Source organism: Hypanus sabinus, chromosome 5 (assembly GCF_030144855.1).
Source record: "Hypanus sabinus isolate sHypSab1 chromosome 5, sHypSab1.hap1, whole genome shotgun sequence".
NCBI lineage: Eukaryota > Metazoa > Chordata > Chondrichthyes > Myliobatiformes > Dasyatidae > Hypanus > Hypanus sabinus.
In genome coordinates, this window is record NC_082710.1 from 37166431 (window position 1) to 37188259 (window position 21829).

The 21829-nt window shown below is 39.3% G+C and overlaps 1 protein-coding gene and 1 long non-coding RNA gene across 4 annotated transcripts in view; one reads left to right on the plus strand and one right to left on the minus strand.

Moving 5' to 3' along the window:
- Positions 1 to 969, minus strand: part of LOC132393674 (uncharacterized) — a 38051-nt gene extending 37082 nt beyond the window's left edge. Inside the window, exon 1 of the long non-coding RNA XR_009512029.1 lies at positions 624 to 969. This is a non-coding gene — a long non-coding RNA (uncharacterized LOC132393674). The remainder of the gene's footprint in view (positions 1 to 623) is intronic.
- Positions 970 to 1192: 223 nt separating this feature from the next.
- The window catches only part of vps13a (vacuolar protein sorting 13 homolog A), a 361176-nt gene continuing 340539 nt past the window's right edge, over positions 1193 to 21829 (plus strand). Inside the window, exon 1 of one of the 3 annotated variants that reach the window (XR_009512162.1) lies at positions 1193 to 1384. Coding sequence is in view for 2 of the 3 variants with exons in the window: in XM_059969760.1 (XP_059825743.1) it covers positions 1285 to 1384 (100 nt within the window). In the remaining variant the exon portion in view is untranslated. The remainder of the gene's footprint in view (positions 1385 to 21829) is intronic. The other 2 variants (XM_059969760.1, XM_059969759.1) reach the window with 2 other exon arrangements.

The following is a 21829-nucleotide window of genomic DNA, read 5'->3' on the forward strand; positions in this document are numbered from 1 at the left end:
GCAGAAACCATTCCAAATGGTTACAAACAAAATTAGTCTGGCTTTGTAGTTTGGTTCTAACTTTTGACACTCAGTCATAGAGATTCCTTTCTCCTGTTTGCAATGAGGCTCAATTTTGGGGATGCTAGCATTTGCCAAAAATAAACAATTCAGTTCAGGAACTGTAACCATATGGTGTATTGCTCCTTATTGACTGGGCACACCACATTCTTTCCAAAGACAGGTCTAAAGCCTTCATAAAACCAGATTAAGTATTTCATGGAAAAGAAAAACATAAGCAACAATTGATTCACCTGGACAATAATCAATGCATCGTATTTTCAAAAGGGTACTTGTAGGACACTTCCAAACTTCAACAAACACCTTTTCCTGCAACTTGAGCATCATCCTTTTATTACCCATCCCTAATTAACCAGACTAACTGCACAGACCTTTTGAAGAATTTAACACTGCATCTAACAATCTAGCATCTAACAAAGAATTCAACAATAACTTAAAATAAAATGAGTAGATATAATTTAACTTGGTAAAAGTTTGCCCTTGACGTTTCAGTTAACCAGTCATAAGCTTCAGTTCACTACCAAAGCCTTACATCAGGAAAGCACAGCAGAGAGTGCTACTACCTCGCTATTTGGATTGAAGTCTCTCTGATCACGAGGGCGCTCCAGTTTCTCCCAATACCTTAAAGATGGTGTGGTTACATTAACCGGAAGCTGTAAATTACAGTTTAGTACACAGTAAATGTAATCTAGAATCAAAAGGAAGTTGATAAGCATATGTGAGTGAATAATGCTGCAGGGGTACAATGGAGTTCTTCCCCTCCCACTTGCAACCAATAGACTTCAAAGCTTCTTTATGCGGCGTTAGAAAATATTCTCATTAAGATAACTCTTCTAATGGCAATAAACTGGCATATTTTTAAAAAACGCTTCTCCTCGTTGGGGATACCTTCTGCAATAAACAAGGACATTCACCCACGTCCCAGCCTCCCTGGACGTTCTCATGCAGACGCCCGCACGCGTACGCGCAAACCGAAAGTCAGCAAGCCGGCGATGCGTCGGCCGTGGACGCGCACGCACAGCCGGGGCTTCCAAACCCGCAAATCGACTCGGGCTTTCGCGGCCGGCGTGACGAGCGCGGAGCTGACGCAGCCCGTGCTCGTTCTGGCTCCGTGGGTGGTCGTTTTTTTTTGAATAATTAAGTTTTGGTTTTGCGCGTCGCTGGCGCTCGCGCTGAGCAGAGGCGGCGGCTCGAGGAAGGGCCTGGCATGGTGATCGGGAAAAGATGGTGTTCGAGGCTCTGGTGGTTGAGGTTCTGAATCGTTTCCTTGGAGATTACGTTGTGAACTTGGACTCCTCGCAGCTGCAGTTAGGAATCTGGGGAGGTAAAGTTCATTTTTAACCCGTTTTATATGCCAAATAAAATGGTCTGGGAGTTCACCTGTGTGAAAAGCTGAGAAGTGATGTGGATCCGGGCTCCCTGAGGTGGGAGTGACCCACCGGGAGCCTGCAGTAAATTGCACCAACCCAAATAATTTTGTTTTTTTGTGTGAATAATTAAGTGACGACTGACCATTTCTGAGAAATGCCGACTTTTCTGTAAACAGCATTAATATGTTTCATGTTTTCTTTTAAGTCTTTGAGCAGCAGTCTGTACAGATGACATCCTAACACTGTAATGTTTCATTTATATTATTTTAAAATTTGGGTGCTGCGTTTGATTAAGTTCTATGTTTTATACTAGTTTTTTAATACATAGCAAATTGTGTTTTAATGTGTGGCCCGCAGATTTTGTAGCAGCTTCACCATATCTTCATTCCCTTTGATTGTGCTTCCCAGTAAGGGATGTTACTTTCAACATACATGAATGTGTACTTGATGCCTTAAAAGCGAACGTGGAATTACGTTCGAGATAGGAAATTATTTTAAAATAGACAAGTGTGCATAAACTTTTCATTACAAAAAAGCCCTAAAAGTTCAAATGTGAAGTGTGAAAGACTGATTTACGCAGTAATCGGCAGTTATGTAGTTTAACATATCCCATTTTCCCAGTTTTTCAATTGTCTTTAGTTGTGCTTTATTTTCTGTTTTGCATAGTGGTTATTGCCATTATTTTCATCGATTGGCCGGCCTTGTAGTGACTCTGCTGTAGATAACTGCAGGTAATTTGAAATTTAAGATTTGCATTTCTTGTCATTGGAGTGGATAATCTGACTAAATTAACAAACTAAGACGTGCTCCTTCACTGCTTGTGGATTTTTTTTATATGTCTGGTGAAGACAAGGATTTCTCGTTTGTGTGATTCTACAAACTAGCATTAGAGAGGACTGCAAGGGCATTAAATATAAAGTGCTCTACCATACAGTTACATTTGGAAATTGAATTTTAAAAAACTGCGGGTGAAAATCATTTTGATAATGGGTCCTATGGTATTTGAGGCAAGTGTATTAGCTGAAGAATTGATTATAATCTACATTATAGATTCAGTATTGATCAAATCATATAACATTTACAGCATCATTTTAAATGCTTGTCCCAAAACTCAACATGGTGGTCCTATTAAGCTGTTACTAAGTTATCATATACTTAGACTATGCCAGGTATGCTTAAATTCTATGTCACAAACAAGAGAAAATCTGCAGAGTCCTGCTGAAGGGTTTTGGCCCGAAACGTCATCTGTGCCTTTTTCCATAGATGCGGCCTGGCCTGCTGAGTTCCTCCAGCATTTTGTGTTCTATGTTCCAGGTTATAATAAGTACCCACAGCAAATGTGGTTTGCACTGATAGAGCATTAATTTTATCTTATTTTCTAGAGTGGATAGCTCAGGCATCCAGATGCAAAGAAGTCAAATCTGTCGTGTTAACTCTGCACAATGTCCAAAACTCTTTGTGTGTGGGCTGGTGTTGGGGAGTAGGTGTTGGGAAGGGGTTGCAAAATAATTTTATAATGCGTTTAGTGCATCAAAATAGCCAAAAGCGTTACATTTTACAGGTGCATTATCAAACAAAATTTGGCCAAGTTGCATAAGATAATGGTGGGAGATTTGATAAGATATCAGAAGGTGGAATTTTGAGGGGGAGTGGGTTAATTCCAGAATTTGAGCTCTTAGTAACTGAAAATTTATTTACATTTGGGGATAAAGTCCAGAAATGGAGGTGTAAGACTAAATATAACCATATAAATTGTTATATGGTTATATGATAATGCAGATGTTGGGGACATAGGCATGAAAAGATTTGAAAAGTAGGATGAGAATTTGAAAATCAGTTTTTGCATGATTAGCTGTCAGTGTTGATCAATAAATGCAAGGGTGGTGAATGAACCTGTATGCCTTGAGAAAAGAGAGTGGAGTTTGTAATTCAGGTTTGTCATTTATTTTGCTTAGGGTCATGATAGATTGACTCCCTTCCTACATAACTATGCATATGGTATTAAATTGTCAGTTGTTTTGTCTTGTGTTAAACCTATCACTTATGTGGTTGTTGACCATTCCAATGTAGATCAAACAACATGCACAAAATGCTGGTGTAACACAACAGGCCAGGCAGCATCTATAAGGAGAAGCACTGTTGACGTTTCGGGCCGAGACCCTTCGTCAGGACTTGGCCCGAAACGTCAACAGTGCTTCTCCTTAATAGATGCTGCCTGGCCTGCTGTGTTCCACCAGCATTTTGTGTGTGTTGTTTGAATTTCCAGCATCTGTAGATTTCCTCGTGTTTGCTAATGTAGATCATGTTCACTTGCTATGGCAGTAAAATGTGAAATCTCTTTGTAAGTGAGTGATTAACATTTTAATCAATAAATGTTCCTGAAGCTCAAATAAAAACTGATTTTATTAATTTACAGCAAAAATAAACAGTGTTCCATATTCTTCAGTGCGAATAAATCAGTCTTGTTGAAAATCTCATATCAGCTATGAGAGTTAGTGAAAATGAGAAAAATATTTAAAAGCTGCTTTTCAGCAGTTCGTTTGTGGAGATAAATGTCATTGGCTAGATTTAATTTTTATGTTTTAGATTCATGTTCATGGATGGCACACTAAGTGGTCAAAGAAAAAGTGGATATGTTGCTTGTACTCAATACATAGATTTTGGAGAAATTCCACCTGATGAGAGAACCATAAATATATCAATATTCAAAGAAGCAAGGACTGTAGACTAGTAACTTAACAAATGTATTTGAAAGATGATTAATTATTAAAGAGGTATAGAATCAATAGCTAATGAAAACAAATAAACCTTATGCATCCTTCACCATCTGTCTATATGCCACCTTGAAGGATCCTTAGACCTGTATATTGAAATCCCCTTGTTCCTCACTGCACCCTAAAGGCCTACCAAGCCCTTCACAGTCCTCCCAAACTGCATTACTTATACTAAACAAGTTTAAATGGAATGATATTTGTTCTGGCCAACTTGCATATTGATTATTGTCCTGAGTAGCATCAGTAAATGTCCCTGCAAGGATATTAGTCCCTATCCAATTTAGGTGCAATGCAGTCTTGACTAACCAAATGGCCACATCATAATGAAATAGAACTTGTGAAATTAAAAAAACGTTACATGCCAGGTTGTGTTGAAACAGGATGTTAAATGGGTAGCAACAAAGAGGAAACAAGATAGAAAGCGAGCTAGTGAGAGAAGACTGGCAAAGAACGAAAAAAGGCCGTAGAATGTTCTATGGATATGTGAAAATGGAAGGAATGTAAGTGGGTGGGTAAAAACAGAAAAATCTGGTGTTGGAGAGAAGGGGTATAGTTTGAACTTTGTTTAGAGTACTTGGCAAAGAATTGTGTGAGATGCTGCTGGATTTTCAGTGAAGAAAGATTGAGATCCCAGATGAGCTAAAAGTTCAGTAAATGTAAAAGGCTGGTTGTGCTTGATTGACAAATCACTTGGGCTAAAGGAGATTCATCCTAGGTTGCTGAGGGAGGTATGTGAGGAACTTGCAAAAGCCATAGTCATAATCTTCAGTTATTGATTGTAGTGGTGGAATTACAAATGTCATTATATTCTTGTTCAAAATATTGCTCCGTTCTGGAGTGTTCTAGAAACAATAAAGAACAGAAATGCTGCAAACACTCAGGTCAGCCAGTAATTATGAAAAGAGAAGTGATTAATGTTTCAAGTTTAGGCCGTCTGTCATAACTGGGGGAGAAAGAAGAAGATTGGTGGCATGCTTCGGACAAACAGAATATTTGTAATGTGAAATCATTAAGCAAATTAATGGCAAAATTATAGTATGGTTATCCTTCTCTCTGTTACCTTTTGCAAATAAAATGCTCTGATAGTGGGAAAGTCTGATCCAGGACAACTACAGTAGAAGTGCCCAGTTCTGATACACAGCAACAAGATGCTCAGATTTGTTAATCTTAAAAAGCCTAAGCTGCAAAATGCTCATTTGAGGTATAAGGTGACATTCTTTAAGTTTGCTTTGGGCCTCCTAGTAGTGCAGGATTTTATAGGTCAGTCTTGAATGGAGAATTGAAGTGGTAAACAACAGACAGCTTGAAGTAACACATACCAAATGCTGGATGAACTCAGCAGGTCTCCACAGACAACTTGGGTGACAATCATGTGGACTGACCACAGATACTCCAACAAGTGATCTTGCAATTTTTGATTTTACCAGTACAGAATATACATCATTGTGAAGATTCATTGCAGTACACAAGATTGGAAGAAATACAGGTGAATAGTTGTTTTGCCTTGATTATTTGTGTACTTGGATGGTGGAAAGAGGGAGAGTGAAAGTATAGCTGTTGCACCCCTGTGGTCTTGGAAAGTGCCATAATTCTTGGAGTAGTTGGTAGAGACAGAAGAGAAGACTTTTTCAAAGTTGAGAGAGGTGTTAAGTGGTGAAATATTACTGAAGTGGTGTGAAGAATGTTCTGTTGAATGCAGAGGTTAGTGGATGGGTGAGGACCAGATCAACATTGCAACAGGAGAGGAGGTGAGAGCAGCGATGCAGGGATGTGGTAGAGGGGAAGCCATGTTCCTGGGAGATAGCAGATTGTTGAGAGATACTTGTGTAGGAAATCCTATTGTCGAGCAAATACAACAGAGATGAAAGAACTAGGTGAATGAAATGTTTAGGGATGTAAGAGGGGAGGAGGATTGTATAATCTGAATAGCTATGGAAGCTTGTGGAATTCTAATGATTATTTGTGTCTGGATCATCCCCTCAGATGAAGATGGACAAATCCAGAAAAGGAAGAATTAGAAATGGACTATGTGAATGCAAGTACAGGGTGGAAATTAATGGCAAAAGTCATGAAATTTTCAAATTCTGTATGAATGTTAGAAATAGCACTAATGCATTCATTAATGTTCTAGAATAAGAGTTGAGGAAGGTGTGAAATAAAGATTGCTTGATGCTTTCAACAAATGTTGGAACAAATTATGCTTCCCATGCACGTTCCCATAGTTGTATTTTTTTAATCTAGAGGAAGCAAATAGAGTTCAAGTGGAAGTTGTTCTATGTGGGCAAGATTCAGCCAGGCAAATGAGTGTGTCAGTGTAGAATTAATTGTGCTTCTGTTCAGTAAAGAAACTGAGGTCCTTGGATTTCCTGATTTTGGATTATACATCCACATTAAAGATTACTTGGTTAGAACTTGGAAACTGAAAACTTTTGAAGCAGTGGATGGCATTTGAGAGCTAAATGCGAAGGAAGTAAACTAGGAGAGAAAGGTGTAATCAAGGAACAAAGAAATAAGCTTAGTGGGGTAAGAACAGGTTGAAATAGATTTGAAACACAAAATGCTGGCAGAACTCAGCAGGCCAGACAGCATCTATGGGAGGAGGTAGTGACGACGTTTCGGGTCGAAACCCTTCATCAGGAGATGGTCCTGAAATAGATTTGCTTGGACAGCCTTGCTTGTGGCTTTTGGGCAGAAATTAAAAGCAGGTTGTGAAAGGGTCGGAGTCTTACAAGGTAGAAAGTTTTGAAGGGAATTTGAATTGTGGGAGACAATGGCCTGATGTTCAGTGGCATGATATGATGACAGAAGGAGGTATAAGGATGAGGTCAGAGAAGAGATAGAAAAATTGAGAGAGTCTTGTTAATATTTTTGATCTTTGACATCTTTTAAAAAAGGGAGAAATTTCCTTTTTTAGCTTTGAATTAGCAGAGAATGGAACAGTACTGTGGCTACCTAGGATAAATTGTGGATTCCACAACATTGGGAGAACAGTGGCTTGAGAAACACCTGGATAGTTTGACATAATAGTGATCATGGGAAGGGTAAAGTTTTAATTGACATGGGTTGTGCTATTTTTCTCTGGTGATCGGATCTCAGACCAAAGATATATCATCATATCTCCCTCTTGACTGTGACCACTCCATCAAGCATCAGTTGTTATCTCCCACACAAACCTCTGCATTACTCTAGTCTACCCTTCCCTACTACCTTCTTCGCATCTTGTGACACTTCCTCAAGTAACCACTGGAGATTGAAACTTTTATCTTTTCCCTTTCCTGCATACAGTTATTTGAACAGTGTTTCCAGGTGAAGCAGCAATTAACTTGCACTTCAAATCTAATGTACTGCATTTGGTATTTGCATTGTGACCTCCTCCACCTTGGAGAAACCAAACATTGATCTGGAGATTACTTTGTAAGACTTGTCTGCAGGATCAGCCCTGAGCTGATGGTTGCATGCCACTTCAATTCTCCATACCAACCCTCACTGACCGTTCCATCTGTGGCCACCTTACTACTACTATTGAAACACAACACGAGCTTGGAGAATGACAGCTCGTCTTTTGTGTCATCACCTTGCAAACTTAAAATTTTTATCTAATTCTCCAATGTTGTGTAACTCACTTTGTATCAAATCTGGATATTTCTGCTGAAATTATCAATCTGTAATATCAGCTTATTTTTTATTTTTCCATGAGAAGAGCCAGAACTGCTGGGAGTGCCCCAGAGCTTTTCACCAATCTGTTTTCCCACCGTCTTCCCTGTCATTTTATCCTTTTAATCACTTTCTCTCAAGCTTGAGCTGTGTCTCCTTTCATAAGACATAGGAGCAGAATTAGGTCATTCAGCCCATCATTACTGCTCTGCCATTTCTTCATAGCTGATTTATTATTTCTATCAACCCCATTCTCCTGCCTTCTTCCAGTAACCTTTGATGCCCTTTCTAATCAAGAACCTATCATCCTGTGCTGTAAATATACCCAGTGTTTTGGCCTCCACAACTGTCTGTAGAAATTAATTTTACAGATTCACCACTCTCTGATTTGAAAAAAAAATCCTTCTGATCTTTGTTCTAAAGGAACACTGGTATTTTGAGACTGCTTCCTCTAGTCTTGGTCTCCTCTGCTATATGAAACATCCTCTCCATGTCCGCACTTTCTATGCCTCTCAGTGTTCAGTAGGTTTTAATGAGATCCCCTTTATTCTTTTAAACTTGTTCCATAGAGACATACTAATTTGCTGAATTTTTGTAGCATTTTATTTTTTTTTATTTTGAGTCTCTAGCATCTGCAGACGTTTCCTTTTCTTTTACTTGGACAAGTGTGCACAGGCAGTCCCCAGGTTACGTACGAGTTCTGTTCCTGAGTCCGTCTTTAAGTTGGATTTTTACATAAGTCAGAACAAGTACATCCGGTATTATTTAGCGTCAGTCAAACGTTTGTCTTAGTATATAGTATATATTTTACCTTTCTATGCATATAAAACACTTAAGAAATGTATGTATTCCAATAATTTAACCACTGCGTTGCTTAGTAATAATTGTAGCTTTCATTGGGGCAGGGTGTTTCACATGCTCCATTATTCTCACTTTATCTGTTATCCTTTAAAATTGTTCCGATCTGTACCGACTGTAGCCTAACACTTTTCCAATGACCGATGGCGTTTCACTTCTTTCCAAACGCTTTATTATTTCCACTTTATTTTCAATTGCAATCGCTTCCCGTCAATGGAACAGAAACACTGTGGGCAGCGTGTCCCGAGCTGCACCGGCTCCCGAGGTCCGCTGGGTCCTAAGGACCATAGCACTAAATTCCCCAGGTGCTAAACTGCACCACACTGAGTCAGGTTAAATGGGACAAGCAGGGGCTGTGCTGGGTTTGGGTATTTGATCCTGCACAATATTCCGCATGGGAATTTAAACTGGAGGTGGCAGTGTTTTTTTTTATGAGGTCGAGTTGCGAGCTCGACATCAACCCAGCATGGATGGTACAGGAGTCACTGGATTGACATCAACCCGGCACGGGAGTGGTCTGTCACTAAATCAAACTCGGGAACCTCCATTCTCTAGCTTGGTGCTGATCTGACTGCGCCACCAGCTGGCCAGAACTGGGGGAGGGGCGGCAGGGTCAGGGTGAATCTTACTAAGAACAATTTAAGCCAAATACAAAGTTAAACATTCAACACAGTGACAACAGCAACGACTTAAAATGTGCGGTCGGTGTTCTCCTTCCTCGGTTTGTAAGTACGAGTTGTCCGTGAGTCGGACGTTCGTAACTCGGGGACTGCCTGTATTGATTATAGAAATCCAGCAGATTTGTTAAAGGCAAATCATGCCTGACAAATCTGATAGATTTCTGGTAATGCAGTAGTGTTCGCGAGATAATTGCAGTTGGTAATGTAGACTTACAAAAGGCATTTGATAAAGTACCACACTATAAGTTTGTTATCAAGATTGGAGGGCATGAAATAAAATACATATCTGGGATAGAAAATAGATAAAAAGCAGGAAACAATGGTAGAGTTTTTTTTTCGAATTGCAATGGCATGTAAAGTGTTGTCGCTCAGGACTGTACTAACATTGTTGCATTTACCAAAATATTACTGTTATGAATGGGTGTATAGGTCACTTTTCCCAGATATGCAGATGAATAACAGTTGAAGATGCAAATCTGAATAGGTTAGGCATTAAGTTAACAGCAACAAACATAAAGCTAATAAAATGGATAGGTATAGTAAGTGTAATGAAATGCAGTGCTCTAACTGAATAAAAATATACTGTAGAGAGCATAGGCTTTGCGGTGTATGTCCACAATTTTCTAATAGCAGCAGTGCAGGTTGAGAAAGTAGTTTATGATGCATACAAGATCCTGGATTCTATCAATTGGGAAACAGAATGCAAGACCATGAAAGTTGCAAGTAATCTCTATAATGCATTTGTTTGATCACAACAGAATTATTGTGACTATTTATAAATTACACACTTTTGGAAAAATAAGACTGTGGAGAGAACATAGAGAGTTATTGGGGGAAATACAGGTTGTGGAAGCAAATTCAACTGTATTCAAAATTGATAAATAGAAATATAGAACATAGAATAATACAGCACAGTACAGGCCCACAATGTGCTGACCTTTAAACCTTGCCTGCCATATAACCCCCCCCCCCACCTTAAATTCCTCCATATACCTGTCTAGTAGTCTCTTAAATTTCACTAGTGTATCTGCTTCCACCACTGACTCAGGCAGTGCATTCCATGCACCAACCACTCTCTGAGTAAAAAGAAACCTTCGTCTAAAATCCCCCTTGAACTTCCCACCCCTTACCTTAAAGCCATGTCCTCTTGTATTGAGCAGTGGTGCCCTGGGAAAGAGGCGCTGGCTATCCACTCTATCTATTCCTCTTAATATCTTGTATACCTCTATCATGTCTCCTCTCATCCTCCTCCTCTCCAAAGAATAAAGCCTTAGCTCCCTTAATCTCTGATCGTAATGCATACTCTAAACCAGGCAGCATCCTGGTAAATTTCCTCTGTACCCTTTCCAACGCTTCCACATCCTTCTTATAGTGAGGCGACCAGAACTGGACACAGTGCTGCAAGTGTGGCCTAACCAGAGTTTTATAGAGCTGCATCATTACCTTACGACTCTTAAACTCTGTCCCTTGATTTATGAAAGCTAACACCGCGTAAGCTTTCTTAACTACCCAATCTACCTGTGAGGCAACATTAAGGGATCTGTGGACATGTACCCCCAGATCCCTCTGCTCCTCCACACAATCAAGTATCCTGCCATTTACTTTGTACTCTGCCTTGGAGTTTGTCCTTCCAAAGTGTACCACCTTAAACTTCTCTGGGTTGAACTCCATCTGCCACTTCTCAGCCCACTTCTGCATCTTATCAATGTCTCTCTGCAATCGTCAACAATCCTCTACACTATCCGCAACTCCACCAACCTTTGTGTCATCTGCAAACCTGCCAATATAGAAAACATACAGCACAATGCGGGGCCTTCAGCCCACAATGCTGTGCCAAACAGGTACTTGCTTTAGAAATTAACTAGGGTTACCCATAGACCTCTATTTTTCTGAGTTCCATGTACCTATCCAGGATTCTCTTAAAGGACCCTATCGTATCCGCTTCCACCACCGTCGCTGGCAGCCCATTCCACGCACTCGCCGTTCTCTGCGTTTTTTAAAAAAAAACTTACTCCTGACATCTCCTCGGTACCTACTTCCAAGCACCATAAAACTGTGCCCTTAGATCGCCTTACAATCTAAAGATTTTAAAAAATTCTTTACGGGGTTTTGGGATGGAGTAGGACTATTTGGATCACTTCTGCATAAAGCTGATATCGATGAGCTGAATAGTCTCCATTCATTTTGAAATAAGTCTGTGATAGTTCTGGAGTATTTGTCACCTGACTCAAAAGTACTTTTATCATCTACAAATAACAAATTGAGAGATTACTATTCTTCGATAAGTACAGTTCCAACACTGCTGCAGAAAAATTGATGCTATTGTACATAAAATAGTTTGCTTGATAATTATCATAGTAATAGACTTAACATTCATTCCTGTATTAGCTTACAGTGTTTTCTGTATATTATCTCTAAGGTGTACTGTAGTAGTTCAGCTTTCTTTGAAAAAGGTAACTTTGTCACCTTGAAGATCATGGGCAACTGGCACTTTGACTGCCACCTTTAATACCTGCATCATTTCACCATGAAATGGATTTTCATTTCTTTCACATTAAAATTCTTATTCTTACTGTCCTAACTGCAGGATTGGATTTTTTCAGAAAGTAGCTTATCACCAACTTTTTAAGGGCTGTTAAGTGTGGGCAGTAGATGTTATTCCTGTCACCAATGTCCATTTCCTGCTTATATATAAATGTGAGGATTGGTGAGGGGCAATAAACTTGAAGTGTACCGAACTGGTAAGGAGTACAGAAGGTTGCCTGATCTTTGTATTGATACATTTTTATTAAGTGGAGTTGAAGCACCATACTCAAAACTGAAGTGATGTCAAGGATTGACTGGAATTTGATTGACTCTGTGAATTGCCAATACTGATGGGAATTCATCTGATCCAATAATTAAACATGTGCTTTCTTTGTGGGATATGTGGAGCAGTGCTTGATTCAGTCCTACTTCGGTTACCTCATTCATCCCTTTTCTTTCTGATGACTGTATTGGTGCAGCTTTGTGCTGTCATGCAGAACTTGGATTTCACAAATACCTACCAGCTTCCACCCTGCTCTCATATCTAGCTAGTTCTTTGACTAGTCATCTGACTCTTTTTCTTGATTTCTATTTGTGTTTCAAGGATAGATTAGCAACTAATATTTATTATAAGCCCACATGATCTAGAACTATTTGAGTAACAGCTCTTCTCTATCTCCATTCCATTCTCCCAATTTCTTTTGCTCTGCAGTGGTTTCCTTTTTGCCATAATTAACTAAGCTTTCAATGTTGTTTCTTCTTGCACCTCCTCCCTACAGAGGATTGCCTCCTATCCTACCAGCTTCCACATTTCAAAATGGATCATCCTTAATTACCTTCATGATTCTAATACAGATATTTTGGAGGGAGTCTTGGCTTCACTTTTCCATCTCCATCAACAATAATTCCCTTTTTTCTGGCAGTTCTCCCATGCAACTACTGGAGATGCAGCATCTGCCCCTTTATCTTTTCCCAACCTCACCATTCAGGGATTCAAACAATCATTTCAGGTGAAGTTGAAATCGCTGTGCTTCCACTCTACATTGGAACCATCAAACAGAATGAGTGATTGCTCTGTTCAATCCACATGGGTGATTAGAAGTATTTGGTTGCTCATTGCTTTAATTCTCTATCTCACTCCCACTCTGACTTCTGGTTTGGCTTTTTATATTGTGCTTTGTTATAACAGCATAAACTCAAGGAATAATGTCTGGCACTCAGGATTATTTCGTTCAACAATTTTAGATAACTCACTCTTCCAGTTTATGTCTGAACTGGAGGCCTGTTAAAGGATGATTAACCTGTAGCATTCAGTCAGTTTATTTTTTTCCAGATAGTCCTTTCAGCACTATCTTTTATTTTAGATTAAAGTTGATTACTGTGTTCTTTTTCTTTTTCTCAGTTCTGGAATTGCTTTTCTTAGATCAGTTCTAATCTGGACAAACTATATGCAATAAACAAGACTTGACTGCCTTCTCTCAGCAGGTACTACCACTACTGGAATCACAATCTGCCTTGGTCTTTACCCCAGCTCAGGCATTTTCTGTGATCTCTGCATTCCTGCTCTCCTACAATAAAGATAGTGACCCACTGTGAAGTGCTGCAAGCTACTTGCATCAAGGACTTCTACCACCTAGGCCACGCTCTCTTCTTGCTACAGCCATCAGGAGAAAGCTACAGGAGCTTCAGGAACCACACCACCAAGTTCAGGAACAGTTATTACCCCTCAACCATCAGGTTCTCGAACCAGTGGGGATAACTTTACTCGCCCCATCACTGAGCTGTTCCCACAACCTATGGACTCACTTTCAAGAACTCTTCGTCTCATGTTCTCGATATTTATTATTTATTATTTTTTTCTTTGTATTTGCACAGTTTTCTTTTTCCCATTGGTTGTCTGTCATGGAGTGTGGTCCTTCATTGATTCTACTATGTTTCTTGGAGTTACCTGAGTACACCTACAAGAAAACTAATCTCAGGGATGTACAGGATGACATATGTATTTTGATAATAAATTTACTTTGAACTTAAAAGATATAGACAATTCCCATGTTGTGGGGTGGTTGCATTCCTAGAAAATTGTCCATATCTTCCATAATGTATTGCCCCATCACCTGTGTGTCAAGAAGTGTGAGCTGAAAAATAATAATGTTCTGTTGATTTGTTTACATTTTTACACAAATTCTGTGAACAAATTTTATTCTATATTTCAAATATTAGGGCAATGATCTGCGAATTCTGTAAGGTCAACCTTCAGCGACCATAACATTTGTTTCTTGTGCTTGTCTCCTAACATTCTTTTCCCCTAATTTTGATGACAAGTTGTCAACTGGTACCACCAACTTGCCTTTCTATATGCTGTCAGACTTGCTGATATTTCCAGAGTTTTTCTAAATTGTGAAATGTTCAAGTTTTTCATCTAATGCAAGACACAGCAACAACCGGTTGCTCCAAGACTCCTTGCCATAATAAAATGACACAAATTGTTTTACATTGCTAGGGCAAATAAGTTTTAAAAATGGTTTGAAGAATGCCTTAGAGTGCAGCTGCCAGGGTTAAATGAAGAAATATGGATTTACATTGAAGAAGCATAAGATTTGAAGTTGGAAAGGTGTGTAAAGTTTACAGAAATAGCAATAAAAGAATGTTAAAAATGGAGCATTTCTATATAAGAATCTGTTGTAAATAAGCAAGTAGAAGATTGAATTCTCATGCTAGAGAACTGTAGTATAAAGTGCCTGAAATAGGAGTATTAGGTGAGCTTACATAATCGCAGTACATGCTTGATGTAGATCTTCAAACTAATAGTTGGATGATATAAAAATAAATATTTGAATAATGTTCAAATTACTGAAGGGTAATTTTTCCCCCTTTTTTTCCTCTAAAGACTGGATTAGAATATTAGTTATACTTGGCTGTCTAAGGGGTCACCAGGGAGCAGAAGGATATTTTCAAGTTGCAGAAAGTCTTTATGTACTAAAGGAATCACATCCAAAGAGTAATGTACTCCAGAAGAGGCACAATTTCCCACAGAGAACTACAAAAGGAAAGATCAGTGTACATCATATTGCAGGGAGTATTAGTCATTCTGTTGAAGTGACAACACATGAAGTTATAAGATTCAGTGCTTTCTGGCTAATTGGGACACGTTGGGACCAGTACACTTTTGGCCCAATTAAGCAACTGCCCCAATTAGCCAAAGTTTCATGGAAGAAGTTAAAAAAGACAAACTACTGTTTAATTGAGTACCTATGTATGTAAATGAAATACAGAATAAATTGGAACATTACGATTACTACTGCAGAACTATAAAACTATTACAGTAGTTCCAAATAGTTATCAACAGTGAAATTTAATCCAGTGTACTTTCCACTGTAAATGAACAAAATCAATGCAGTGTGAAGAGCATTCTAACTGGTTCCATCATTGATATGAAAGGACTACTACACAGAATCAGAAAAAGCTGCAGAAAGTTGTAAACTCAGCCAGGTCGATCATGCATTCGGAACCTCTCCAGCATCGAGAACACCTTCAAAATGTGATGCTTCGAAAAGGTACGTCCATCATTAAGGAGCCCATCACCCACGACATACCCTCTTCTCATTACCACTATCAAGGAGCCTGAAGAGAGACACTCAATGTTTCAGGAACTGTTATTTCCCCTCTGCTACCAGATTTCTGAATGTACAATGAACCCATGAACACTTTCTCAGTATTTTTCCCTCTCTTTTTGCACTACTTATTTATTTCTTTTTTTGTAATTTTTTTATTGAAGTTCATCATCAAACAATCATTTCCATGAGATGTATTTCAGACATTGTACATATATATCATAATCATATATATCACAAATCTTCACAAAGTATTTATCTGAGTTAGAGACTTACAGAAAAGAGCGAAAAGAAAAAACAAGCAAAAGGAAAAAGCATCTGTAAATACCAATAAAAATCTTGTTTTTCTGGTAAGTGTTTCTCTTTAAGCATTTCAAAACTGAACAGTGTTCCTTCTTTCATTATGTTGCAAAGAACTGTTATTCCTTTAGCTGTCCAGTCCTTAAATCTAGCATCCAATTTACTTGGTGTAAGATCCGAGTCATATGCACACCATTTAAGAATTGCCATATCTCCCTCTAGATTATATTCTTTTATAGTCGTTTTTCATATTTTAAGAGTCACCTTCAACCATGAGTTATCAATAGTATTTATGTACCTTTGCAGGTTGTTATCAGCCAAAATTGCTTGTATGGGGATGGGAAGTACCTGTAACGTTCTCCTTCGCGTGTAACTGATAACGTCGAATTTAACGTCGAGATAAACCAGTTAATAAGAACCAGATCGCAGTAAGATTAACCATTTACTGTTCACTCTTCACATTAACATATGGTGAAAACTGTTGATAAAACAATACAAGATTGATACAGTATTTGTTCCTTCCTTAATATCACATTTCAAGTGTAAATACTTGCAAAGGTGACTATAACTACATTACACTAAGGTGCAGTATACAGGGAGAGTTTACCTGCTCCATTGACTACTTTAAATACACTTCCATGCAAACTATCCGCGACTCTTTAACTAACGAAAGCATAAACATTATCTACCGTCGTTACTTCTAACAGGATCGGCATTAACATCTTAGTTCAATATATCGATTATCTATTAACTTACAGCGTTGCTCTCACTGTGATTTCTCATGCCTGCAAAACAACTTCTGCTCAGGTGAGCCTCGTGGTAAGCCCCCACCCTCGCGCTAATTTCAAACCGGTATTTTCCCACAAGACGCGGCGAAACCGGATGTGACGTCATCGCATGCCGATATATTTTACATGCAATGAATATACTTTAAACACTTCTAATTCTAACTAGAAAACACTATTGAATGAATTACTAAGGGAAAATATTATAAACTAAATAACTGTCGTAAAGACAGCACAGTACCCACTCAATGTTTTTCCATTGAGCATCATATGATGGGTTGCATCAATATATCACAGCTCTCAACTGTGCTGCAAAATAATAATCTCTAAGAGAAGGTAGGCCCTATCCCCCCTTTTCCTTTGCTAATTGCAAAGTTTTGAGACAAACTCTAGGCCTTTTACCCTGCCAAAGAGACCTTGATAACATCTTGTTCCATTCATTGAATTGATTTTGATTTATCTCTCTTGGTAGGGTCTGAAAGAGATATAACAGTCTGAGCAGTATATTCATTTTAATAGACTCAATCCTTGAACTGAGACTGAAAAAAGGAATCAGGTTCCATATCTTCCTTAATTTTTTTATATGAAGACTGATAATTACATTCTGATAATTTTGCCAAATCTTTTGGCATAATGATGCCCAAATATTTGAAGGACTCTGTGTAGCATGCCAGAACAGGTGGTGACAACAGCACGCTATTTCATTGTTTTCTTGAACGCAACCTAACAATTTCAGAACAGACGGCAACAAGACTGAAGCCAGAGGAGTTAGAAATGTACTCACCGAATACTTTGACCCATAACTTACTGAATAAATAAGTATACTCACTTTGCCCTGTTTTCTGTCCTTGCTTGTATGAAGATGGCTTACCTATTTATGCAAGTACTTCTCTGACAATAGATGTGTAACAGCCTAATGTGACATTGTATAGAAATACAAGATAACTGATGCAGGCATGTTGTATATATTTAACAAGATGCTTTATTGATGCAACAGAGTTGGTCAGTTTTTCAATGCTCATCGTCAGCCGGGTCATACTGTCCGTGAACTCCCTGTCGGTTGCCTCCATACGCTCCAGTATTTGTTTTTACTTTTAAGTCTTCCTGTGTGAGAGCCAACAGTTGTTTAAGTTTTTCTAGTCTGTAATTGAATAAACATGCAGCAAGTCTTTCACGGCGAGATTCGACACCAAACATGTCACTTGTTTTTGGTCAGTGTGTTCTGCGCATGCACAGTAGGAGGAGATTTGCTGAAATATCTGTTTTAATGTGGACAGAGATATTTTTAAAAATGCCTAGTGTGGATGCCTATCGTTTTTACGTGAAACCGGCGTTTTCAAAATTATCCGGTCTAGTAGCCTCAGTGCGGTAGACTTTAGGACCCGGCAGAGCTCGGAACCTGCCACTCGCACTTCTAAAAGATTAAGTGAGAATAATGGAGCATGTGACAGCCCTGCCCGGATGAAAGCTACAGTTGTTATTAAGCAACACAGTGGTTTAATTATTGAAATACATACGTTTCTTAAGTGTTTTATGAATGCCCTCACCCGCATCAACTCCATTTCCCGCACTTCGACCCTCACCCCATCCTTCTATCACCACAACAGGGACCGAGTTCCCCATGTCCTCGCCTACCACCCCACCAGCCTCCAGATCCAGCATATTATCTTCTGCAACTTCCGCCAACTTCAACAGGCCCCCGTCACTAAGCACATCTTTCCCTCTCTACCCCTCTCCGCTTTCCGCAGGGATCGTTCCCTCAGCGACTCCCTGTCCACACGTTCCTCCCCATGGATCTCCCGCCTGGCACTTATCCCTACAAGTGTAATTGCTACACCTGTCACTACACCCCCTCTATTACTACCATTCGGGGCCCCAAACAGTCCTTCCACGTGAGGTAACACTTCACTTGCGAGTCTGTTGGGGTCATCTATTGCATCCAGTGCTCCCGGTGCGGCCTCCTCTACATCGGCGAGACCTGACGCAGATTGGGGGACCGCCTCGTCGAGCACCTCCACTCCGTCTGCCACAACAGACAGGATCTCCTGGTTGCTACCCACTTCAACTCTGCTTCACATTCCCATTTGAATATGTCTATACATGGCCTCCTCTACTGCCATGATGAGGCCAAACTCAGGTTGGAGGAGCAACGCCTCATGTACCATCTGGGTGGTCTCCAGCCCCTTGGCATGAACATTGAATTCTCCATCTTCTAGTAATTCCCTCCCTTCCCCCATCCCAGTTTCATTCTGCCTCCTCCTCCAGCTGCCTATCACCTTTCTCATGTTTCTGCCTCTCTTTTCAGTCCTGACGAAAGGTCTCGACCCAAAATGTTGACTGCTCGTTTCCACGGATGCTGCCCGACCTGCTGAGTTTCTCCAGCTTGTTGTACGTGTTGCTTTGACCACAGCATCTGCAGTGTACTTTGTGTTTACTATTAGAAAATGGCATGATGGACAGCCCAGCTGATCTTATGATGAAGTTTAGGCGCACTTTCCAGGTGAAGTGGGGTGGGGGGGGGGATCTTTCTGTTTACATTTTCAGGCTAGAGAGACAGCAGCATTGCTTGTGCCATAAAGGAGTCATTCATCTGGCTAAGATAAATCGATTCAGGATGGTTAAGTTTTAAATGGTGCACTGTCACATGATGTGATTCCTTTAAGCATTCGAATGACTTACAAGATGTGACCCCCCCCCCCCCATTTGTTGAGCTAATCAAAGAAGTAAGAGAGGAAGAAAATGAGGGCCATTGCAAAACCTTCAGCTTGTGCCCCTTGAGGTAGTCTATTGTGGATTTTGAGGTGTGTTTAGGATCATTATCCTGTTGTAAAAGCCATCCTCTTTTCATTTTCTGCTTTTTTACTTACAGTGTGATGTTTGCTTCCAGAATTTGCTGGTATTTAATTGAATTCATTCTTCCCTCTACCAGTAAAATGTTCCCCGTGCCACTGGCTGCAACACAAGCCCAAAGCATGATCAATCCACCCCCGTACTTAACAGTTGAAGAGGTGTTCTTTTCATGAAATTCTGCATCCTTTTTTCCTCCAAACATACCTTTGCTCATTACGGCCAAAAAGTTGCATTTTACCTTCATCAGTCCACAGGTCGTTTCCAAAATGCATCAGGCTTGTTTAGATGTTCCTTTGCAAACTTCTGATGCTGAATTCTGTGTTGAGGCTGCAGGAAAGGTTTTCTTCTGATGGCTCTCCATGAAGGTCATATTTGTGCAGGTGTCGCTGCACAGTAGAACAGTGTACCATCACTCCAGAATCTGCTAAATCTTCCTGAAGGTCTTTTGCAGTCATACAGGGGTTTTGATTTGCCTTTTTATCAATCCTATGAGCAGTTCTCTCGGAAAGTTTTCTTGTTCTTACAGACCTCAACTTGACCTCCACCATTCCTGTTAACTGCCATTTCTTAATTACATTACGAACTGAGGAAACAGCTACCTGAAAACACTTTGCTATTTTCTTATAGCCTTCTTCTGTTTTGTGGAAATCATTTATTTTAATTTTCAGAGCGCTAGGCAGCTGCTTAGAGGGGCCCATGGCTGCTGATTGTTGGGACAAGGTTTGAAGAGTCAGGGTATTTATAAAGGTTTGAAATTTGCATCACCTGGCCTTTCCTAACGATGACTGTGAACAAACCATAGCCCTAACAAGCTAATTAAGGTCTGAGACCTTGGTAAAAGTTACCTGAGAGCTCAGATCTCTTGGTGTGCCCAACCTTTTGCATGGTGCCCCTTTTTCTCCACTCTAAAATTGTACGAAACAAAAATAATTCTCTAATCTTGCTTAAAATGTTGAAAATTATTTTTCATCTTTAACTTTGTCTTTTGGAGATCAGTTCATCTTCTACACAACTATTAACAGTAATGGAAATTTTGACCGGGGTGCCCAATCTTTTGGATGCCACTGTATGCTGGCCTTTGCAAACACCCAGTTGCCATATGTACTGCATGCAGATGCCAGCCATGAGGACTTCGGTAGTGCTCTATATCAGGACCAAAGTAAAAGGGTTGAGACCTGTTGCTTTTGCCAGCTGGAGTCTGGCACCATCCAAATGAAATTACCCTATCCACAAATCGGAGTTTCTGGTGTTGAAATGGGCCACAGTGGATAAGTTACTATCTATATGGTGCCAAGTTTGAGGTGAGGATTGACAACAATATTGACCTTGTATCCTGACCTTGGATGCCACAGGGTTATTGCTGGTTGGTGGCATTGTATGCTTAAGAATTCAGACTTCTGTATCAACCGGGGAGTCAGAACATTGATGTGGATGCATTGTTTTGACGTTTGCATGAGGTGCTGGAAATGGATAGAGAATGAGAGGGTGTTCCTGCCTGTGGTGTTAAAGCAATATGCCAGTTTTCCATAGTGGGGAATTCAAAGGCAAGGCTTACAGCATTGTAGAGCTGAGGTCTCAAGATGGGGTTTATGGAGTAAGACTGTTTTAGGCTTCGCTCCAATCCTTTTACTTTTTTCTACCTATAATCACCCCCTAATTGACCTGTTTATATCTATTCTAAAGGGGTTGTTACTAATGAATTTTTTTTCGACTGTTTGAATTATTTTTTCAACTCGTTAAAATGTCTAAACCACGAGAACCTAAGGAATCGAAACTGGCGAAAGAACCGTTAACTTTGGAAGCAATTGCGAAACTTATGGACGAGAGACTTGAAAAACTGGATTCTCTTTTTCAATCTTTTTATTAGTTTTTTTAAAAAAAACATAACATAATATTATATTCAATAGGTTATAAATACAATAGATTTGAAATTAAATTAGTAACAAGATAACAATATCTTATTAAACTATCAGTGAAAAAGGATCATATAATAATTGATCTAATCTATATTGATTATACATGAAAAGATTAAAAATAATCATCAAAAGAAAAAAAAGTATAAAATATAAGAAAAAATGTATATTTAAGGAAATAATAAAAAAAATAAACCTAAACTAACATGGGCAGTAATAATAGTTTATATGTATATGATAGTGTCAAAAACTCCGGAACTCCATACCAGAACAAGAATAATAAGAGTAAAGGTCTGGAAGAAGTCAAATTAATTCATATGAAAGTGTCGAATGAACAGTCCCCAAGTTTCTTCAAATTTAATTGATGAATCAAAAATAGTACTTCTAATTTTTTCTAAACTTAAACAAGAAATAGTTGGAGAGAACCACTGAAATGTGGTAGGAGGAT